We start from the raw sequence: 23029 nt of genomic DNA, 5'->3' as shown, positions 1-23029 counted from the left end.
TTTCATTAAGAAGGTTCAAAGTCTAAACTCTGAAAAATAGACACACAAACTAGTCGAAGGGGGTTCAACATCTATTATATATACATAAAAAATTATATTTTAATCATATATAAATAGTATAATTTTCCACCAAATGAGGTTTGTCTTGAACTTAAGGTGGCTCCGCCCCCTGCCTAGGACTCAAATCCAAAACTTCTAATTAATTAAGAATGAAATAATTTTACCAATGCACCACAAACTCATATTGATATGCGACTAAGCCACTATTTAATTAAACATCACAACTTCAATTCTTAACGCATCATTAGCTACAATAGGTGAATTTTTTTTTCATTTTTCTTTCTGCGATCATGAAATTAAATTCATGTTGTAACTTGCATGTAACAAACTGTAGAAGTAACTTTTTGGAAAAGGAGCTTATCCATTGGATCAAATTTAGATCAAACACATACACAACCCTTTTAATTTGTCTCTTAATTTTATTTTAACATTCCAACTCAAATTTATTTCATTTTTAACCTTTCAACTTCATTTTTCATGTACCCATTTTAATACAAAACATTATCTGGACAGATTGGTGAGATTACTTACCTTTTAAAGAGTGTAAGGAATCTTTTTTAACATTAATGTTCAACATTTTTATCATTAACAACTCGTATTTATTTCTTCCGCCTTCTCTTCAACTTCATTTTTTCCTTCAACTACATTACTTATCTATTTGCATATATATTTACATACATACAAGTTCCAGTACTGAAACGAAAAGGGGAATGTCCGGCTATGGCGGACGACGAGGCGGAGGCGTGGTCCATGACCTCAGGGCACAGATTCCGTTGGGATTTATTTCTCAGCTTCAGAGGAGAAGACACTCGCCATGGCTTCACTGAGAAACTCTACAATGAACTCGTACGGAACGGCATACGGACATTCATCGACAACGAAGATCTGGATCGCGGCGAAGAGATCTCTCCAAGTCTAGTGGCTGCGATTAAGGACTCTGCGGCTTCGATCGCCGTGATTTCGAAGAATTATGCTTCTTCGAAGTGGTGTCTCGAAGAACTGGCGAAGATCTCGGAATATAAAAAGCTATTACTGCCGGTTTTCTATGAAGTTGACCCGTCGGATGTGCGGAAACAGAAGGGTCCGTTTGAGAAGCATTTTAGGGAGCATGAGATTTTGGTGGAAGCGGCGGAGAAGGTTTATCTGTGGAGAGAAGCTATGAAGAAAGCTGCTAATACCTCCGGTTGGGATTCTAGGTTCTGGTACACACTTTTCATCCCTGTTTACTTTCCTCTACTTCAAATGTTTAATTTTTAAATTTTTTTTGTCGGATTTTTGAATTTATAGTCAATTATTTAGCCAAATATATCTTAACAATCATTTGATTTAGGCGAAATTCATCGGTGACCTGTTAAAGTTGACACCAATTTTTATTTAGATATCTAAATAACGACATGTTCGTTTTAGACAGCTCAAATAAGGGTCAATATGTCATCTTGACACTTTTTTGACAATCACCAAAATATATTAGTTGTGAAATACATTCTGTCAAAAGCAGTGAATTAAATAAAGGCACGTGTCATATATATATATATATTTATATATATTTCAAAAATAATTATCAAATAATGATCAATAATTTGATGACAATTGACATTTTTTTTATTCAAAAAATTTAAAAAATTAATAACTATTAACCCCATCCACCCCACCGTCATTTTTGACAACCCCACCACCCCAACCCCTACCCCTCGCCCACCCCACCAGATTTTCTTCTCCTTCAACACCCACTCAACACTAACTATATCATCTAAAGAGGAAAATATGGAGCTATAATGATAAACAAAAATATATATCAAATTGGATCAAAAAATCCGACGAACCTCCATTTTTTTCGGCAAGATTAATACAAATCTATGGGAGGAAACCGAAAAGCAGAAAAAAACAACAACATTGGAGCAGGTGTCCGTCACAGAGCTCTCATAGTTTCTAGATGCTTTCGTGTCCATCATCTCTGTTTTTCTTTTTTTCTTTTTTCCTGTTTTCTCCTTCCTTCCATGGAAACACTGTTTGTTTGCTTACAAGTGAAAACACATAAACACCCTTTCTAAGATTTCGCCTTTCCCTTTTGCATTAACACGTTTTTCTTTTCACTTTTTCTTAATTAATTAATTTCCTCTAAAGCTTCACTGTCAATAGGTAGTCACTCCATTTTAGTCTCTTTTTACTGTCTAGAAATTGAAGATATAAAGAAGAAGAAGAACAACAACAACAAAAAAAAAATTTAAAGAAAAAACAGCTTTTACGCTTCTCAGGTGGAAATCACGCAAGGTGCCAACTGTTAAAAAAGTGTCAAAATGACACATTCGACCCTTATATAAGGTGTCTAAAATGAACATCTCCTGATTTAGGTGTCTAAGTGAAAGTTGGTGCCAACTTTAGGGGGCCACCGATAGATTTCACCTTTGTTTTAGTTTCCTATCTGATGATGATGGTAATTCCGATAAAAAAAGAAAACAATGAATAGTTAAGATGTATTTTGATAAAAAATTAATTATGGTTCAAATAATATATTCATATATATATTAATTTAGATATAAAACTCAAAAAAATGTTGGTTACCATCAACTTTATTTGGTATTACTAGACTAAATTAAATCTCTTACGGCTAATTATTATGAGCTTAAAAAAAGGAATTTTAATAGCTTTGGTTTGAAATCTGAACTCTCTTAATCTTTTTCTCTTAACCGCCAATTAAAAAAACAAAAAGCTTAAAAAAAAGGATATTAAACAGTTAAAGCATGTCAAATTTCATCGTGTATAATACTACTAATATTTTACACTTTTTTGAAACAATTAAGTACAAATATTGTCTAATCACCGACAAAATAATTTCAAGTAATTTTTCATAAAATAGTGCGGGCTGGGCTGCATATTGATCGATTTGGTTCTATTTTTTATCGATTTGACTTATCGATTATTGATTTATAGACATGCCAAACCATTATAGAATCATTAAGATATTGGTTTATCGGTTATCGGTTATTGATCATTATCGATTCGGTTATCGATTTAACCGTTAAGATTTGATACGAAAAAACCCATTGAAAATCACTTAGAGATAATGTGACAAATCAAATGAACCATGCACATTAGTTGATAAATTGTGTCTTACTCAAAAGCAAATGTGAAACATTATATAATAACAAATTGTTTGAGACAACAAAAAATAAATGTATGAAAACTAAACCTTAAGTGAAGGACTTTAGATACTAAATGACAATAAATATAAATTATTAAATTACTATCGGGTTATCGATTAACCCGTTAAGAATCAATAATTTGATAATAAAAAAAATTAAAATCATTACTGAAGTTGCTAAACTAATAGTCCATTACCGATAAATCAATGGTTCGATTTTGTACATCTCTAGTGCGACTGAGTGAGTAATAACTTAGAAAATCACTTTTCATATTTATCAAACATCAAAATAAGCGAACAAATAGAGTAATTTGTGATTTACACCCCTAATATATGCGCTTTCCGTGACTTATATCTTATTCAATCATTTTAGTGATTTGCACTCTAATCATTTTAGTGTAAAATCATAAAAAGTCTCTATCTTCAATTATTTATAAGGATAAAATAGTAAAATTAATAAGTTATTATGTAATATAATTAAATTACTTTCTTTCAATAATATAATTGATTGTGATGGTCTTTTTTTCTTAATACACATACAAAGTCGGAAAAATAAAGACTGAAACAAACATTCTCATCGACTTACAAACAAATAATTCTAGCACAACAAAAATCGAAGAAAGAAGAGGAACCCACAAAATTTTGAATTTCCTTTTAATAACTTATATATATATATTAAAAGAAGAAAATGTGTAATGTATTGATGGAGTAGCAGCATCACTAGTTAAACACCCCAAATACTAATTGGTTGGAAGAAACAATTGTTTGGCCAAAATGGAGAGATTTATATTCAAAAATTACTGGTGTCCCGTCTAAGAGAGATTAATGTAGAGAGCAAAGCATAACAAAAAGTACTAGAAGCGAATGATTGTTCTTCATTTTAATGGAAAAAAGTGGCAAATAACTTGTATCTAATATTACTTTTATTCTTAATTTAAATGGCTTTGTTTTCTTTTATATGTCATTTCCTATTTTATTCTTATAATTAATTGAAAATAGACTTTTTATGCTTTTATAAAAAAACTAAGGAAATTATGGTATAAATTATTAAAAATAATAGGATAAGATGTAAGTAACAAAAAAAACACATACATTAAGGTGCAAAACCCAAATTACTCTAAAAATATTTAAAAGCTAATTAGACTTATGTCACGACCCAAAATGAGTCATGAGTGACACCCACACTTAACCTCCTAAGTGGGAGAACCAACGATACAAATCTCAACTAATAAATATGATAATAACGCGGAAGCTCAATTACATATGTTTTCTCAAAATCTGAAAGTTATCACATGAAGGACATCTAGTTTCTAAAATTAAGTCTGAAAATATCAAACACCAAAATAAAAAAATAACAAAATATGTCCGAAAACTAAAGACACCATGCCATAATCGAGAAAATCTATCACGAGCTAAAAGGATAGCTCACCCTGAAATCCAATGATCTTGAGACTGACTAGAGCTGAGGTCGAGTCGAAGTCGGTGGAACACTCGCTGCACTCCACAAAATAAAACAAGAAAAGATACAAGTACGGGTCAGTACAAGACAACATGTACTGAGTAGGTATCATCGGCCGACTCAAAATAGAAATCAATATACATAAAGTAATAGCGAGAAATCAACAATAACACTTAACAGGTGGCAACCAATGAACAATTTTATAACCAGTCAACAATATCAAGATCACACATGAGGACTCAAGCCTCCATATCACACTCTTTTGGAAAATGAGTTATTAGAGATTGGGTAGTATTAAGTCATTTTAATTTGTTTTTCCTTAATATCACCATGCCAGAACGTGACACTCGATCCAAATATACCATGTCGGAATGTGACACTCGATCCAAATATACCATGTCAGAATGTGACACCCGATCTAAATATACTGTGTCGGAACATGACACCCAATTCAAATATAATTCATTTATCATTTTGTGATTACATTCCACTTAATTATCAATAGTTCATCAAACCTTCTTTATTCAAGACACCTTTTTTGATAGGGCAATTTCAAGATTTAGATTTCACGGTCTTGGGATTTCAGACCATCACAATAACATACTAACATCCAAACCACAACAATTAAATGCATAGTAAACTTCACACATTACTCAATGCATATCAATCGCTATTAAGAGTCTATCTATGATATAGAATAAACCATAACCTACCTCAACCGAAGAACCGAAGTCAAGCAAGCTAATCCTCCAACGTCTTTCCTTTCCTCAATGCCTTAGAACGTTTCCAATCTAACAAGTATATAATATTTGTAATTAAATGAGTTCATAGACACCCATATTACTATATATATCTAGCTTAAACCCAAAACTTACTCGAATCTATACTTAATTTTTTCAATCTCAAGCTTAGGATCAAGCCTCAATTTCTTTCAATAACATAAATCTCATTATAATCATATACTATAATACACCTATTATTTAATTACTTATCTTAATATATTAAAACTTGAATTATAATGTGATAATTAATATACAAAATCTGCATACTAGAAGCTAGACACAAGGAATGTTACTGCCAAACTATCCAATAATCACAATTCAAGAATTCCAATACAAATGATATGCACTTCTGAAAAAGAACGAAAATAAAATAAAATAAAAGTAAACATAAAATTTTATGCTGAATCTTCTTATGATCAATGCAATTCTTATCTATCCATCATTATCTCATTTTCACATAAGCATAGACATCATTATTACCCTTGTTCCTCGTGCCTGCTACTTCTCTCAATTTTCAACTCATATCAATTCACTTATTCCTCTCTCCTCTATTTTTACCAAATAGAGATTACTATCTATCCTGGTAACAATTAATTATAGGCATAAACAGTGCATAAACTAAAGAATCTCTCACCAGAAAACTCAATATCTCTTCAGTTTGCTCTATGTTCACACCAATCGCCCACGAACTTTTCTTTTCTAAATTTCTTTATGTATTATAATTTATAAATCCTATTCTTTTGTTTTAATAATTGGTATAAAGTATTAAATAAATTATCAATTTAGCCTACTAATTAAATTAGTTATTTAAATTTATTTCTCAACTAAATAATTATAATTATCGAATAGTCTAAAATATCCATTAAAAATTTACGAAGTAAGTCTTTTATGAAAGAAAAAGACTCTAGTATTCAAAATGACCTAATGGATCGTTACAACTTAGCTTAGAGGCTAATCCAAATTCCCACTCGTAATATACCTTACCATGAATATTTTATACATGTATAAGAGTTAAATCCAATCTTGAATACCTTGTTTTTAAAAACTAAAATTTCAGATTTGTCCAAGTGTGAATCTACTATTGCCGTATTTACGAACTCAGAATTTTAAAAATATAATAAATTTATATTTTAAAATATTAAAAATTAAACCCATAAAATTTAAAAACCTTTTAACTCCTTTCACATTCATCAAATTTTGCTTTGTTTGTTATTGATGGTCAAGTTATTTTCTTTCATGGTAATCAAAAGACACCTTTGGGAAAACCGTGATATGTACGCTCTCCGTCCGTTCATCTTTACTTGTTCACTATATTAAAAATAGATGTCCAATATTATTTATCTAATTTATGAAATTAAGAGATAATTCATACTTAGTTCCTAATTTACCCTTATCATTAATTAGTAGTTATTTTCCTATTACATTTTTTAAGACATTGTATTTATTATATTCAAAGGGTAATATAGTAAAATTTTCTTTCTATTATTGTTTCTTAAGAATTGTGCAAAGTCAATAGTGGCCAAGTAAAAATGAACAGAAGAAGTAATTGATTTTCCTTTATATACTTTCTTTTGTCCCAATTTTACATGTCATAAAATTTTGAGGTTCAAACTTCTAAATTTTGATGGTGAATTTGAACATAAAAGCTATAAGTTTTTTGAAATACAATTTATATATTTAAAAATTACTATTAATCAAAATAATTAACTTAATTATTTAAAAAATTGTCACGACCCGAATCCGGGCGTGATGGCACTCATCTCAACCCACCGAGACAAGTCAGCCTAAAACTCAACGGAAAGTAAATGCGGAAGTAATTGAGATAAAACAAGGTTTAACTTAGTCAAAAACAAATAAATAAATAATCTCCAAAATCCCTCAAGACTGGTTGTCACGTATACAAGCCACTAATATATTACTGAAGTACAAAAAGAAATACAGTCACAATGTCTTTTTCTCTAGAATAGGACTAAAACATAAGAAACGAGCAAGAGGTATCCGCTAGATAGATGTAACAGCTACCTCGACACTCGGAATGATAGCCTCGGATGTAGTAGAAGATGCTAGAAGATCAAGCAGGTCCGGGCTCACAACCTACACAAGTGTGGAAGCAAGGGGTGAGTACCAAACAACACGGTACTCAGCAAGTGGATAACTAAAACTAAGCAAAGCTTAATAGATACAAGTACTCATGTCCTCCCAACCGAACCTCCTTAAGTACAACCTGCATAAAATCAGCCCAACTCTACACTTGTACATTAACAACAGTAATACAGTCCACAAATACTCATCAATAGTCTCGTCAATGAATCATACCAAATCAAGTTCGGCACGCACAAAGCAATATAGGGATAAACACAAATTCACAAATATCAGAAAAGTGCAATGCAATGCAATGAAATGATGCATGTCTGTCCTATCGGTACACATCCGCTGAATCACAGTCCGGAACCCATGGGGGACATTTCTGTCCATGTAACCTGCCACGGAGCGTGTGGCCCGTCCCCTCAATACATATATCCTGCCACGGACCCCTTTATTTCATAATACCTGCCACGGAGCGTGTGGCTCGACCCCTTTGTTTCATAATACCTGCCACGGAGCGTGTGGCCCGACCCCTTTGTTTCATAATACCTGCCACGGAGCGTGTGGCCCGACCCCTTTTGTTTCATATTATTTTCAATCTCAACACAATATGTCAGAACCAATGCAATCAATTCATATTCATATAATTCACGATAATAATATGACAACCATAATTTTTCCTATCTCACATCAACATAGTCACTTCGCATGCTCAAAATAAATCCATAATCACAACATATCAATTCCACCAATACATGTCATTAGATCACAATTTTCTACCCCTCATCTCCATTTTTAAGGTCAATCATATAGTCAATAATCCAGTCTAATTCTCATTACTCCCTAGTACACATAACACGAAAATACAAGCATCTACAAGCTTAAACTGAGGTTTAGAAATTCATCTGCCTTAATTAATCAACCAATCACTCAAGGACTTGAGCCTTCCCTTTTCGTTGGGCCTCCAAATCAACGTAATCTAATCAAATAAACAAATACAGTAAAAATTTCAAAACTAACAACACCCATATTACCATATGTCTAGCCTAGACCTCAAAGACTCACCCAAAACTATAATCACATTTTTGATCCTGATGCAACTTAATTATTCACGTCTCATATTTCTTAAGTTAAAGCCTAGGGTTAAGCATTAATTCCTCCATGTTATTCGAATTTTTAAGAGTAGAGTTAGGTTTCAATTCCTCCAAACATCATAGATCTAGTGGTATTCATATAATATCACACCTCTAATATTTAATTACCTATCTCAATATATCAAAATTTGAATTATAAAGTAATACTACAAGAACACCTAGAAACCAAAATCTAAGTCATGACCATTAATTCTTAACCACGAAACATTTAATAAAACCTAAGAACATTTGTACAATAATAATAGAATAATACTCCCATTACCTGGCCATGAAGACGACAATTATAAGCAGAACAATATGTTTTAAGAATGAAAAAGATGGTTACAGATACTATGCACACAGAAAGGAAATTTCAAAGGAAAACCACTTTTCCCACGTCAAACCCATAATTTCCAACCAACTAATGTCATCATTATTTAATTGCACAAAGATTTGTGAAAAAGAAAGGTATATATATATATATATATATATATTATTGGTACTTGAAAGTAAATTTTCCTTTGAGACTCTCAAGTTTTCAATTTAGGATGGCTGCACTCGTTGTACAAGTCAGAAACTCCTCCTCCTTTCTTTTCTAAACAAATCTGAAGGTGTCAGCTTTGTTGACCTAAATTATTTTAATATATAGATGAAGTGGTATATGGTATTTAAATAAATTATTAATTTGATCCACCAATTAAATTAATTTTCTAAAATTGCCCCTCAACTAATTAATTGTAGTTACCGAAAAGTCCAAATTTCCCAATTTAAATATACGAAAGGGATCTTTTATGGAAGAAAAAGGACTCGTACTTAAAATTACCTAGCGGGTCATTACAAAAATATAAAAAAAATTCGATCAAAAAAGAAAGGCGAAATGATTTGGGAGACTCTTATACTTAGCTCCGTTTGTTAGTTGAACTCTTACACTCACGATTTGCCAACTGAACCTTTAAACTTACTAAAACACAATATTTTAAATTCCTCTGACCATTGACCGAACTTATGTGGCACTAATATTGCTGAATTGAAAAAATATTTGAATGCACGCGTCTTAAAGCGAGTGATTATCTTTTTTTATATAAACATTTTAAAAATCAAAAAAAAAAAGAAGAGAAAAATCTACCCTTAAGCCCCCACCTCCAACTTTCTTCTTCCTTCAGCCCCCACTCCTACCCCATCCCTCTCCTTCTTCTTCTTCTTCTTGCTCGCCCCCAACCCCCACCCAGCCAACCAAATCTCTTATCTCAAAAATCCATTTTAGTTTCTTTAATTTTAAAATTCAAATTCTTTTTCTATGAATCTTGATCGATTTACACTCTTCTGAAATCTAAATTTTCGAATTTTGTTGGTAAAAGAATGAAGTTTAGATAATCTTCAAATCTTGAGAATCAAACATAGAAAATATTTGTAGGAATAGAAGGTGAAAATTAGAGATAAGATTGAAAAATTCATCTTCAACTCTGGTTGTATGTAGTGTTTTTCTCAAATAAAATGAAAATTTTCAACTCAAAAATTTCTTTTGTGGCAAACTTCCCACAACCATTTTGCCACTCTCATCAATTTCATGAGTATTTTTTGAATCTTGTATGAGTTATTGTGAAAAGTATTGATGTATATTGAAAAGTTGAAAAGCTTCGTGAAGAAGTTTCAAAAATAATAAATGGGTTTTGTGAATTGATGAAATTAATCTAAAATTGTGATGAAAATTTATCGAGTTTGTGTTGGTGAACTTTTAGTGTAAAAATATTCGAATATAATAGAAAGTATTAGACCAATCTAACATAAATTTAGTGCTCAATTATGAGCAAATATGAAGAACATGATATTGAAAATTTTCAGAATGTGCAAACTTATTTATTTTATTTTATTTCTTTATTTTTAATATTTAATTTTCTGTGTGGCTTTAAAAATGACATGGAATTCTATAAAATTCCACGCGTAAGCAGTTGTACTACACGCAAATACATGGAATATGAAAGGAGTTCAAAATATTTCATTTTAGTGAGTTTAAGGGTTTAGTTGGCAAAATTGTGAGTGTAAGGCTCCAACTAACAAACAGAATCAAGTATAAGAGTCTCTCAGGTCATTCCGCCAAAAAGAAAACTTGATCAGCTCTCAAAATTTCATTTCTACCATATTAGTTGGGGTGGGGTGGGTGGGTGGGGGGTTGTACTTCTTAGTTCTAACCTTCGTATTGGTTCAATCATTTCAGTTTTTGTTTGGTTTCATTCGATTCAATTAATTTTTGATATTTTATTTTTATTCGTCAAGTTAGACTACTACTTTTATGAGGATTCTAATTTGTTGCCTACAAATGACAGATTTCAATATATCATAAACTTATACTACCATGCCAATATTTTTTGTTTAATTTATTGTGTATGATTAAAGTTAAGACTTTTATGTACAGTTCACTCTATAAGTGACTTAACCTGATGTATTTATAAAGTTATTGAAGTGTCCTAATACTTTTCAAAGTTCAAAATATTTTGTTCCAATTCAGTTAATGCCACACACTTTCTTTTTTCTAATCCATTCTGAAAATAATATTACTTTTTTATAATTGAAATAATTTAATTTTAATTTTTTTACTCTTAATGAAAATATTTATAACTATACAAATATCTAACATTTGTTTAGGCCATAAATTTTAAAAGTCTTCATTTTTTCTTAATTTTCGTGTAAAGTCAAACAATGTCAAATAAAAATCAGGACAGAGGAAATAATATATTATTATGATAATTTATATGTGCACTATTAATAGTACATATATTATTAAGTATGTTTGGTTGGTTAATTATTTTTCTCTGATTTTTTATATATATGAAAATAAAAACAACACCTATCATAAAACAACTGTTTCGAGGAGCAAAGTTGTTTCTTTCTTTTTATATGATTTTTTTTATAAATATTACTCCCTCTATTTCAATTTGTTTGTCTGATTTTAACTTTACATGGAATGTGAAGTTTAATAAAAATAAATAAAAGAAACTTTTGAATGTTAAACTAAAAATTGAAATGGACAATACAATTTTACTTTATTTTTAAAATAGCTATAATAATTTTATTATTGCTAAAAATTGAGGCCCCTCAAATTTAAGGGCCTTAGACAAGTGCCTTATTTTGTAAGGCATAGAGCTGCCAATCAATTAATTAACATATTGGTTAACTGTATTCTAAAATATGAAAAATAATTCACTGGCTTTATGTATGCTAAATTGCTAATTATTTAGTATTATAGTTTCATAGCAAAACCCATGCATTGATGAAAAAAGGGAAAAAACATAAATTCCCTCGTGAATTTGTCCAAAAAATCAGTTACATGCTCAAATTATCATAGTGACATACACACATAATCTTGTTCAAAGTGATATTAATATCCCTTAAAAGGTGACATGTCAGAAAAAGTGTCTTCACCTTCCTTAAGGTGCGTGAGAAGATGAGAAGAAGGAAAAAACTGTTAAAATGACAAATTTGAACACGTGGCACTTTTTATTAGTCATTATATAGGTAAGTATTATAATTTCTAATTTATTAATTATGTTAATTTTTTTTCTTTTTTCTTTTTTATTGATGGTCCCTATTCTTTAAAGCTTTTACATTTTCCTTTCTTTTGAATTATTATTATTCTTCTTCAACAATTCATTGTTATTTGTTACCATTGATTATTTCTTCACTTTATCCCCATGAAAGCATATCCAACACTCTACCTTAAAGAGGAACTCTAAAAAAAATAAAGAGGAGTGGAGAAGATGAAGAAAATCGCCGGAGCACCACCTACAACCATCACTATGTAATTTTTATTTCAAAACAACATCAATAACATATTTGATTATTTATTACACACAAAGAATAAAATTAAAATGCTCGATTTTCATCCATAATTATCAAGATTTTTAAAGAATTTTACAGATCAAATAAAATTAAAATGCTCGATTTTCATCCATAATTATCAAGATTTTTAAAGAATTTTACAGATCAAATTTTGTTTATTTGTTTCACCGGCAACAATGGTGTTTCCCACCTCCTATCACCGCTGCCAATATTTCTATACTTCATAATCGTCTTATTGTTCTCTGTTTTCTCTTCTAATTTCTTTTTTTTCTCTTCAATTTATGAAAAATGAAAAAGAATGAAGAAATGGGTCTAAAAAAAGAGAGAAAAAAGAGAAATTAGAAAAAAGAAATGGGTTTTAAAAAAGAGAGAGGTATATGGTTAGAGGAGGAAGAACACCCAAAGAGTAGGTCTTGCAAAAGTATAGAAAAATATTAAGAAAAAAAGTTTAAAATTATTAAAATAATATTATTTACATGTTAAAATGCGTGCATAACATCCTTTCACAGAATTGAGATTGTCTTGGAAAGGGGTATTAATATCACATTGAACAAGATTAAGTGTGTAATAGGTGATAGCTTATGCATGTAACTGACTTTTCGGAATAAATTTAAAAGGAAATTTATGCCTGTTCCCATGAAAAAAACTACTAAAATTATGTTCAGTTTGACTAGTTTTGATCAATTTAGTCGTTTTTTCAAAAATAAAATTAAAAATTGACACCCCTCATACAAACTACCAACGAAAGTTAACTTCAAGCTGATTGTGGTTTTTGGCAAGTTTCATCTCCTTATTTTAGAAGTTTAGGCCACGACTAGAATTTGGGTAGCATAAGAGTGAATATTTTCTAGATATGTGCGCGCTTGCATTTATCATTAGATCATAGATTCAAGCCGTGCAAACAATTATTAATAATTATATTAGAAAAGATTGTCTATATCGCACCTTTTCCCGAATTTTCTGTGTACACGGTGTACAGGACTGCCCATATGTACTTGCATTTACCAGCTTCATTTAGAATCATATTCTAACTCGGGAAAATTACAGTTAAATACCATTCTATCGTCTATTTTATAAAATTTGTATATAATATATAGGTAGTGTGTATATATATAATCAAAGTGTATAAATAATGTATACTTTTTGCCATGTTTGAAAATTAGTTGGCCGAAAAGTACATTTGCGAGAGTTGCCGAAAATTATTAATTATATATATATGGATTTATAATCTGAAAAAAGAAAAACTCCAATAGTTTTTTGTTATAATAAGTTGAACTATACTTCTTTAAACAAGAATTTCACTACAAATAGTATAAATGGAAAAGGTCAAATATACTTCTGTACTATTGAAATAGTTTAAATATATCATTGTTATATTTTTGGATTACATGTACCTCTCTTATTATACTTTCAGTTTAAATATATTTCTTTCATTATACTTTGATATAAATTCGCCCTTAATTTTAATGGAATAACACTTGAAAAGCTCAAAATTAAATAATTAATTCCAATTTTAAATATTTGATTTTTTTAGAAATAAATAAATTTTTCAAATACTAATTTGTTTTTTTTTCTTAGAAAGGATAGATTATGGCCTTTTCTTTCTTTCTTTTTTCACTTTAAGCAAATATTTAAAGGACAGTTTACAAGCAAGAAAGTAGAATGGATTATTATTATTCTCATAATATTACATATATAAGCTGGTTTACAATCATGTTAATAAGGTCATATATTGCAAATAAATTAGAATAAGGCCAGATTTTTACCTTGTTTGTTGCAGTTTAATCCAACCCTCTTTTTTTAATTTTTTCCTTTATTTTTTTAGCAAGGATGTATATTTAATTCTAATCCAAACCTACAAGTTATGGAAGTAACATCATTTTCATGTCTAATGATGTCCCTTTTTAAACAAGCATCACTTTTTAATTTTATTTTATCATATAAACATATACTAACAAATAAAGTGTGAAGTTGCTTGTTCTAAAAGAATTACTACTTCCCAATTCCTCATGATAATAATATTGCTATCTCTACTACTTTTTTTTTTCCATTTTCTAAGAAAAAAAACTCAAATTAGTATTTAGAAATTTCTTATATTAGTACTTAAAATTATGCAATGCATTTATATTGTCATTTTTAAGAAAAAACTAAAATTAGTACTTAAAATTTTTATTTATTCCTAAAAAAAATTAGATATTTAAAATTGAGAATGAATTATTTAATTTTGAGTGTTTCAAGTGTTATTCCTTTAAAATTAAGGGCGAATTTGTACCAATGTATAATGACAGGGTATATTGAATTAAAAATATAACACGAGGGGTATATTTAGTTCGAAAGTATAACGAGGATATATTTAAACTATTTTCAATAGTTCAAGGGTATATTTAAATTATATGTATATGGATTTATAATTTGAAAAAAGAAAAACTCCAATAGGTTGGTAGGAGTAAGGTCTGCGTACATTCTACCCTCCCCAGACCTCATGTTGTGGGATTTCACTGGGTTGTTGTTGTTGTAAGTTGAACTATACTCTTGTAAAGAAGAATTTCACTACACATAGTATAAAAATAATGCTTAATAATGTATATTAGTAATGTCGAATTAGTAATACAAAGATTAGTTATATTGTCATTATTTCTTATGATCTTATCCAGTGTTTAGTATGGTGTATTAAAAATAACATGTATTCAATTATTTCTAAAAGAATTGTTGTTTACAAAAATTTCCTCCACATTCTATTAGTTTGGTACACTTTTAAGGATAATTGAGTTTTTAATCATACTTGTACATGTATAAAAAACTATTATATTGCTAATACCATAGTTTGTTATGCATTAGTTATACATAAGATAATACCAAATAGAATGTATAACTAATAATATTTATATTAGTTATACATAGATTAAAAAATTATACCAAACAAGAAACTTATAATAACAAAACTAATACAAGCACCATTTTCTCAAATATCAATAGCAAATGACCCCTTGGAAGTTGTGTAAGTTGGGTCTGTTCAAGGATGATGTGTGTGTGGGTAGGGGATGAAGGAGTAGGTTGAGACAACTTGTGATAGGCCAGCCTAATGTAGCTGAATAAAGTGGAAAACCTGCAATACTAGAGCAAAATCCTTATGTGATGCAGTGATGAAATTAGCGGCGGAGTCAGAATTTTGATTAAGAAAATTAAAATCTGAAGAAGTAAATAGTCGAATAAGGTTCACATCTACTATATATACATAAAAAATTATTTTAACCATATATAAATAGTATAATTTTCTGTTCAATGGGTTCGAATGAACCCTAACCATTAGTTGGATCCGCCACTGGATGAAATTGCATACATAATCAATCTTATTTGTTTTATTCATTAGTAAAATGAATTGAATCCTATCAGATATCTATATTTATCCTTTGAATTATTCATATATATCCTATGAACATGGGCAGACTTATAGCCTAATTTATTGTGCACGTGAACCCATGGTCTCTTTGCCAAACAAGGTAGTTAATGAACATATTTCCTGGAGTTGATCAAATATTATCGCTGACCCCAAACGGTGCACTTGGTTGGTTGAATCATGAATGTTGAGTTATTTACCTGGAGGAAAATGGATCAATTCTCACTTTTTTAGTGGTGTACCCATGTTATAAAAATTCTAGATTCACCTTTTATCTTATGGACTTCATTTCACACTGAAAACTATTCTAGGAGAAGTTCGAATCTGCTCCGTTCGGAAGACATGGTGGAGAAAGAATTAGCCTGACTATGTTGAAGGAAAGAAATACTAGATGTTTTGAGGATCAAAGAAAATCATACAAAGAATGAAAGTGAATTTTATATTGCCTTCTTTATTCTTGTGTAAAAGCAACCCTGTAAATGACTATGAATCGATACTCGAAATGATATATTCTTGGGGCTGAAAACTTGCTCATCTGACTTCATTATTGTCATATTTGTGCCAGGGAAGAAGCAGAGTTAATTCAATCTTTAGTCCAGAAAGTTCTGGGAAAACTTGATAATACACCTTTAGGTGTGGCAAAATACCCAGTAGGACTTCATTCTCGTCTTGATCAATTGCTCAGGATTCTGGACGTTAAAGCAAATGGTGTGAAAGTTTTAGGATTGTATGGAATGGGAGGAGTGGGAAAGACCACTCTTGCCAAGGCTTTGTACAATCAGTTTGTTGTTTATTTCAAGAAACGTAGCTTTATTTCAGATGTTAAAGAAATTGCAAGGCAACAAAATGGTTTGGCCACTCTTCAAAGAAAACTCATTGGTGATCTTAACTCAGGTGCTTCGCCAATCATAGAGAGTACTGCAAAAGGTATTCGATTGATAGCTGAATCTGCGAATAATGAGCCAGTTGCTATTTTCCTAGATGATGTGGACGATGCAAGCCAACTTCGTGAATTGATTGGTGGTAGAGACCGGTTTTGCCAAGGAAGCAGAGTCATTGTCACCACTAGAGATCAAAATGTCTTACAATCAAGTATTGTAAATGACATTTTTGAGGTAAAAGAGCTCTACTCGTCCGATTCACTTAAGTTATTAAGTTATCATGCATTTGGAAGAGAGCAGCCTCCTAAGAACTTTTCGGGTCTTGCTGAAGAAGTTGTACAAATCAGTGGGGGATTACCTCTGGCTCTGGAAATTTTTGGATCTTCATTGTTCTATAAGAAAAGATTGAAGGAGTGGCAAGACGTAGTGCAAAAGCTGAGACAGATTCGTCCAGGTGATCTTCAAGATATCTTGGAAGTAAGTTTTGGTGCTCTAGATGAACAAGAAAGGTGCATCTTTCTTGACTTAGCATGTCTTCTTCTTAATACAAGGCTTGAAAGGGAAGATGCAATTGCAATATTTAAAGGTTGTGGTTTTGGCGCTGAAACTGCAATAACAGCACTCACTGCAAAATCGCTTCTTAAAATAGTTGATGGGAATGTCTTGTGGATGCATGATCAGCTCAAAGACATGGGAAGGCAAATCGTACAACGTGAAAATTTTGGAGATGTTGGTAAACGTAGTAGATTGTGGAATCATGATGATATTATGACTGTCCTAAATAACCGCAAGGTATGGTTTTATGATCTAGTTGACACCTTTTGTATTTGCAATACTGTTTAACTTGAAGTTAGTACCTACTTGTATATTGAGATGAAATTTGGAGAGATTCCTGTTTTCTACATGGTTAAACGGCTAAACAAGTGTTCTACTTGCTCGTGTTGCTTGCCCGATCACAAGTTTCAACATATCTTTTTTGTAAAAAAAATTTATATTAACACTGTAATTTAGTTGATTGTAGCAGGTAATTCACCCTCTCTATCTAGGTTCTTAATCCACGTACAGTTCAAACACTTACTTACAATTGATTTTTCAAAACATCTATTTGTATAAAATCTTTTTACACTTTTTACTGCATAATTTCCTCTCTTATTTTCTATTGAGCTAATTGTGGTACACTTTGAAAAGTATTGCCAACGGTAACTCTTTTAGTAATAGGAGTAAAAAATATTTCTTTTACAAAATACTACATGTATTACTATTTATTAATTTAGTATAAAGCAACAAATTGCAGCCAAAGATACCTTCATATAGGAACCAACAAGCATTTTGCAGTTAACCTGGCTTAGTCACTCATTATTTAATTAAGCTTTTAATTTTTTGTTAGTTGTCTTCTAGCCTCCCCTTTTGATTTTTTTAATCTAATTTGACAAATTCAAGGACACAAGTAATATTGAGGGTATTGTGCTTCACTTTGAGAGGAATCAAGATCAAAACTCTGAGGAAGTATCCTGGATCTATTTGAAGAAAGTACTTGAAAAGTGTATTGGCCGAGGTAGGACGGCAAATGGTTTAACATTTCACACTAGAGATTTTCAGTGCATGGTCAAACTGAGACTCCTCCAAATCAATCGTGTCAAATTGGTTGGAAATTTCAAGCTATTCCCTGCTGACCTGAAGTGGCTGCAGTGGAAAGGGTGCCCTTTAAAAGTTATTCCTCCAAAGTTGTTGTCCCGAAAGATTGCAGTTCTTGATTTATCGGAGAGCATGATCACACAAGTCTGGAACAAGAAAAAGTGGAATTTCTACCAGAATAAGGTAAGTGAATTAGTTCAACCAATCTCCTTCTTTACAACTTTGTTTATTGGTGAATAGGAAGAATTACATGTCTCCTTTTTGACAACTTTGTTTGTTGGTAATTTAGTAGGAATTACTACATGTCCCTTTAATCATCCATAGATGATTTGTAGATTCGCAAGCTTTGTCAGGTAAAGAGTGGTAGAGGTAGGACGAAAAAGCTTTGTTTGATGCCCCGATAAGAAGGTGTGAGAGGTTGATAGAGGTGATTTAAAGAGGAGTAGAGGTAGGCCGATAAAGCTTTGTCAGCTGCCCCGATAAGGAGGTGTGGGAGGTTGACAGAGGTGGGTTTAAAGAGGGATAGAGGTAGCTTGAAGAAGTACTAGAGAGAGGTGATTTAGAGAGGACATGGCATGACTCAACTTATTGAGGACATGACCTTAGGAGGATATAAAGATCGCGAATTAGGGTAGAAGGGTAGAAGGTAGTTGAGGGTTGTCTCACTTCCCTACAGGGTAGGCTTGGTGGGTAGATAGTATTAGCTTTATTCTTGTAGTTTCTTCTTCTACGATTACTGCTACCGCCTGTTTTTTCTTGTGCTTCGTTTATCACATTATTCTCCTCTGTACCTTGTTATGTGTTACTTGAGCCAAGGGTCTTTTGGGAATTAACAACCTCTCTATCTCCAGTTCTCCACGAGGTAGGGGTAAGGTGTGTGTACACTCTACCTTTCCCATACTCCATTTGTGGGAATAAGTAAATGGCTAATTGTTTTTCAGGCTCTATGAAGCTGAAGCACACAAGGAAAAGGTGCAATTTTTATTGTTTTAACATGAAATATTTGTTGGTTTGTAATCCCTTTATCTCTCTAGGCGCTATCCGCTCCGTTTCCTTAATGTTTAACTTCTTGGCTTTACTGTCTACTGATCTCAAAGGGTTATTCTGCAAGCCGTTTCTTTTTGCAATGACTTAAGAAAATCTTCATTTGATAGATGGCAAAGCAGCTGAAGGTTATGAATCTACGTAGCTGTCGTCAACTCAAGGAAATCCCTGATTTATCTGGACTTCAATTGGAGAAGCTGATTCTTGAGCAATGCAATGAACTGGTTGAGATTCATCCATCAGTTGGAGACTTGACTATGTTGACCCTTCTAAACATGAAGGGTTGTAAGAACCTTTTGGCATTTCCAGATGATGTGTCTGGATTGAAACGTCTTGAAGTACTTATCCTATCTGATTGCTCGAGTCTAACAGAATTACCAGAGGACTTGAGTGCCTGGAAATCATTGAGAGAGCTTCTTCTAGATGGTACTGCAATAACAACGCTACCTAACTCTATCTTCCACCTGAAGAATCTTCAAATGTTGAATTTAAATGATTGCCGGTCTTTGGAGTTGCTGCCTAGAGCTATTGGGAATCTAAGTTCACTGAGAGAGCTCTCTCTTAGTGGATCAGCTTTAAAGGAACTGCCTGATTCCGTTGGAAATTTGAAAAATCTTGAGGAATTAAGTTTGAGAATGTGCAAGGGACTCATCTCACTTCCTGATTCCCTTGGCAATCTTAGATCTTTAATAGGACTTTATCTTGATGACAGCTCCATAAAAGAATTGCTGCCTTCTGTTGGTTTATTATCTCAATTGAAGTTCCTTTCAGTCAGCAATTGCAAGTCCTTGAGTGAATTGCCCAATTCCGAGAATAGCTTCTCGTCATTGGTTAGGCTTTGTCTACAAGGGACCTCAGTTAGTGAACTAAGTTTCCAGTTAGGGAGCTTCGAGTCCCTTGAAACGCTTGAGCTGAGGTACTGCACTTCAATCAAATCTTTACCTAGCTCAATCGTAAATATGTCATGTTTAACTACTTTGGACCTACGAAATACATCAATTTCTGAGTTGCCAGACAAGATAGGCTTATTGGAAAAACTTTGGACGTTGAAACTGGACAACTGTTCGAAACTCCAACATCTTCCAGCTTCAATTGGAAGCCTTAAGAGCTTGTGTTACCTCTATATGGATGAAACTGCTGTCTCAGAATTACCTGATGAAATTGGAATGCTTTCAAGCTTAAAGCTACTGAAGATGAGAAAGACACCACAGCCTAGAGAGGATGAACTGCTGCTGGATATGGAAGATTTACATGTAAGAGAAATTTCTAAACGCGTTACTCTTCCAGAATCATTTTCGAATCTCTCATCCTTGGAATTCCTAGATGCTAATGCATGGAAAATATCTGGGAAGATTTCTGATGATTTTGAGAAGTTGACTGCTCTGGAAGAACTCAAACTTGGATACAATGATTTTTGCAGCCTCCCTTCTAGCATGAAAAGACTTCGTGTTCTCAAGCGTTTGTATCTCCCAAACTGCAGAAAGCTCAAGTTTCTCCCTGAACTTCCCTCAAGTTTGGTATGGTTAAATGCTGCACACTGCTCCGCTTTGGAACAGATAGCTAGCATATCAAATTTGAATTACTTGGAAGAACTCCAATTCAGTAATTGCAAGAAGATAATAGATATTCCTGGCCTTGAAAGCTTGAAATCTTTGAAAAGGTTTTATACAGTCAGTTGTAACGCATGCTTGCCTTCTATAAAAAGGACTATTTCTAAGGTTCATTCTCCTTCGCTCCTCCCTCCCCTTCTTAGACATCAAGATTATATTTACATTTCTATATCAAGTTAACTAAGACTCTGAATGCAGGATTCTCTAAGGCATATGGAGTATCTCTGTCTTCCAGGTGATGACCTTCCAAATTGGTTTATTCAGGAAGTACCTAACTTCTCAACTCGCAAGCACCGTGATCTCAAGGGAGTGCTCATTGGCATAGTTCTCTCTCTAGACCAACAAGTAGAGGATGATTTCAGACATAAAGTCCCAGCAATCGTGGATATACAAGCAACGATTACCACATCAGGTGATGCTAATCCTAGACATACAAAGACTTTGTACTTGTTGGGGGTTCCTGATACGGATGAAGATCAGCTATATTTATGTAGATTTCAAGAATGCAGTAGTTTTACGTTAATGTTGAAAGAAGGCGACAGGCTGCAGGTTGTAATTAGAGAGTGTCCGCGTTTTAATGGCCTCAAACTGAAGAAGCATGGGATGCACTTGATTTATGAAAATGAGGATGACTTTGATGATAATGATGAGGATCTGTTTGATGAATCTCAGCAGTCTGTGTCAAAGAAACTTGCTAACTTCTTTCATTCCCAGAAATGAATTCAGCATACAGAAAGTGGAGTCCAAGAATTGGACTAAGAATTGGACTGTATAAAGATATTTATAAATGTGTATATATTAAATGTGAGTATGTCGAAAACAATCTCCCTACCTTCTAAAAGTAGGAATAAGGTATGTGTATACACCACCCTCTCAGACCCCACTTGTGAGATTACACCACGGTATGTTGTTGTTATTGTTGTTGTGTATATATCAAATATTTCATCTCTGTTTGTGGCCTCGCAAGCTTAATTTGAGTAAACATTGTTGCGGATGGATAGATTGTGATAACTTATAACTTTAACTAGCTACAGGGCAATTTATTTCATATTCCAACTCAGAAACCTAAGGTTGGTTTGGTTTTTGGTTAGAGTTATGTAGGAATTAGTTTGGTAGAGATTAGCTATTTAGTATATAATGCATATTCATGTACTTCCTCCGTTTCAATTTGTTTGTCTTACTTTCCTTTTTTTGCCTATTTCAAAAAAAAATGTTACTTTCCTAATTTACGAACTCTTTTAATTCTAACATTTCACACGGGATATCTAATGTCATTTGATCAAACGACATTTTGGTACGTTATACATATCTTTAGTTTAAGACTACAAAATTCAAATATTTTTACTTTTTTAAAACTTCGTGTCTAGTCAAATTAAGACAAACAAATTGAAACGGATGAAATATAAGTTCTGCCATCTTCTACACTTCATAAAATATAATAATAAATAAATTTATTCATAATGTATACATATTTTAGTCATTGCGGGATTGTAAAGATTTTATTGCATTATCTACACTTTTTGTGGACATTTATCAAAGTTGCTCTCTATATTGCCTTGATAGACAAGCCTCTTGTTTTTGTGTTGAGGAATTAAATGGCTTTATAAACTATTCTAGATTTGATTATGTTGAAGGTTTGTTATGCTTATGTGCAGATTCCTATTATTTATAATCTTAATATACGAAAAGTAAAATTTGTTTCGCCCCTTTTTACTATTCATTAAGTTTCGAACCAGATAAAAAAATGTATAAAATTTTGATTATTAAGTTTCTATTGGAAAATTTTTAGTAATTTAATTGGTTGGTTACATGAATTTTTGGTTAACCATTTTCCCTTTCTCTGTCCCTAGTATTTTTTTAATAATAAAATTTAATGACTTAATGGAAGTGGAGGGAATTAGAAGCCATTTTTAGCAGACATATATATTGAATATCATCATTCAAAAGATACAAAAGATAGATTT

General features: G+C 31.9%; 1 protein-coding gene across 2 annotated transcripts; it reads left to right on the top strand.

Annotated features, from left to right (window-relative positions):
* The first annotated feature begins 565 nt into the window (after nt 1-565).
* On the top strand, nt 566-22092 carry LOC129880252 (disease resistance protein RPV1-like). Of its 2 annotated transcripts, none has more exons than XM_055954206.1 (5): nt 566-1262; nt 16461-17568; nt 18217-18594; nt 19566-21173; nt 21264-22092. In XM_055954206.1, the coding sequence occupies exons 1-5, from the start codon at nt 781-783 to the stop codon at nt 21783-21785; spliced, it is 4098 nt and encodes a 1365-aa protein (XP_055810181.1). In that variant the 5' UTR covers nt 566-780; the 3' UTR covers nt 21786-22092. The 2 variants fall into 2 exon arrangements, with proteins under 2 accessions (XP_055810181.1, XP_055810182.1); XM_055954207.1 differs by lacking the exon at nt 21264-22092 and having other exon boundaries at nt 19566-20708; nt 20876-20992.
* The last annotated feature ends 937 nt before the right edge of the window (nt 22093-23029 follow it).

Source organism: Solanum dulcamara, chromosome 2 (assembly GCF_947179165.1).
Source record: "Solanum dulcamara chromosome 2, daSolDulc1.2, whole genome shotgun sequence".
Taxonomy (NCBI): domain Eukaryota; kingdom Viridiplantae; phylum Streptophyta; class Magnoliopsida; order Solanales; family Solanaceae; genus Solanum; species Solanum dulcamara.
This window is presented reverse-complemented; position numbering and strand designations above follow the sequence as displayed.

What these genes read in the sequence shown, in the direction of transcription:
- LOC129880252 (XM_055954206.1), top strand. Translation starts at nt 781, where the DNA reads ATGGCGGACGACGAGGCGGAGGCGTGGTCCATGACCTCAGGGCACAGA. An exon ending in CTGTCCTAAATAACCGCAAG is followed by an intron (nt 17,569 to 18,216) that starts GTATGGTTTTAT and finishes GACAAATTCAAG; the next exon opens with GACACAAGTAATATTGAGGG. An exon ending in GGAATTTCTACCAGAATAAG is followed by an intron (nt 18,595 to 19,565) that starts GTAAGTGAATTA and finishes TTCATTTGATAG; the next exon opens with ATGGCAAAGCAGCTGAAGGT.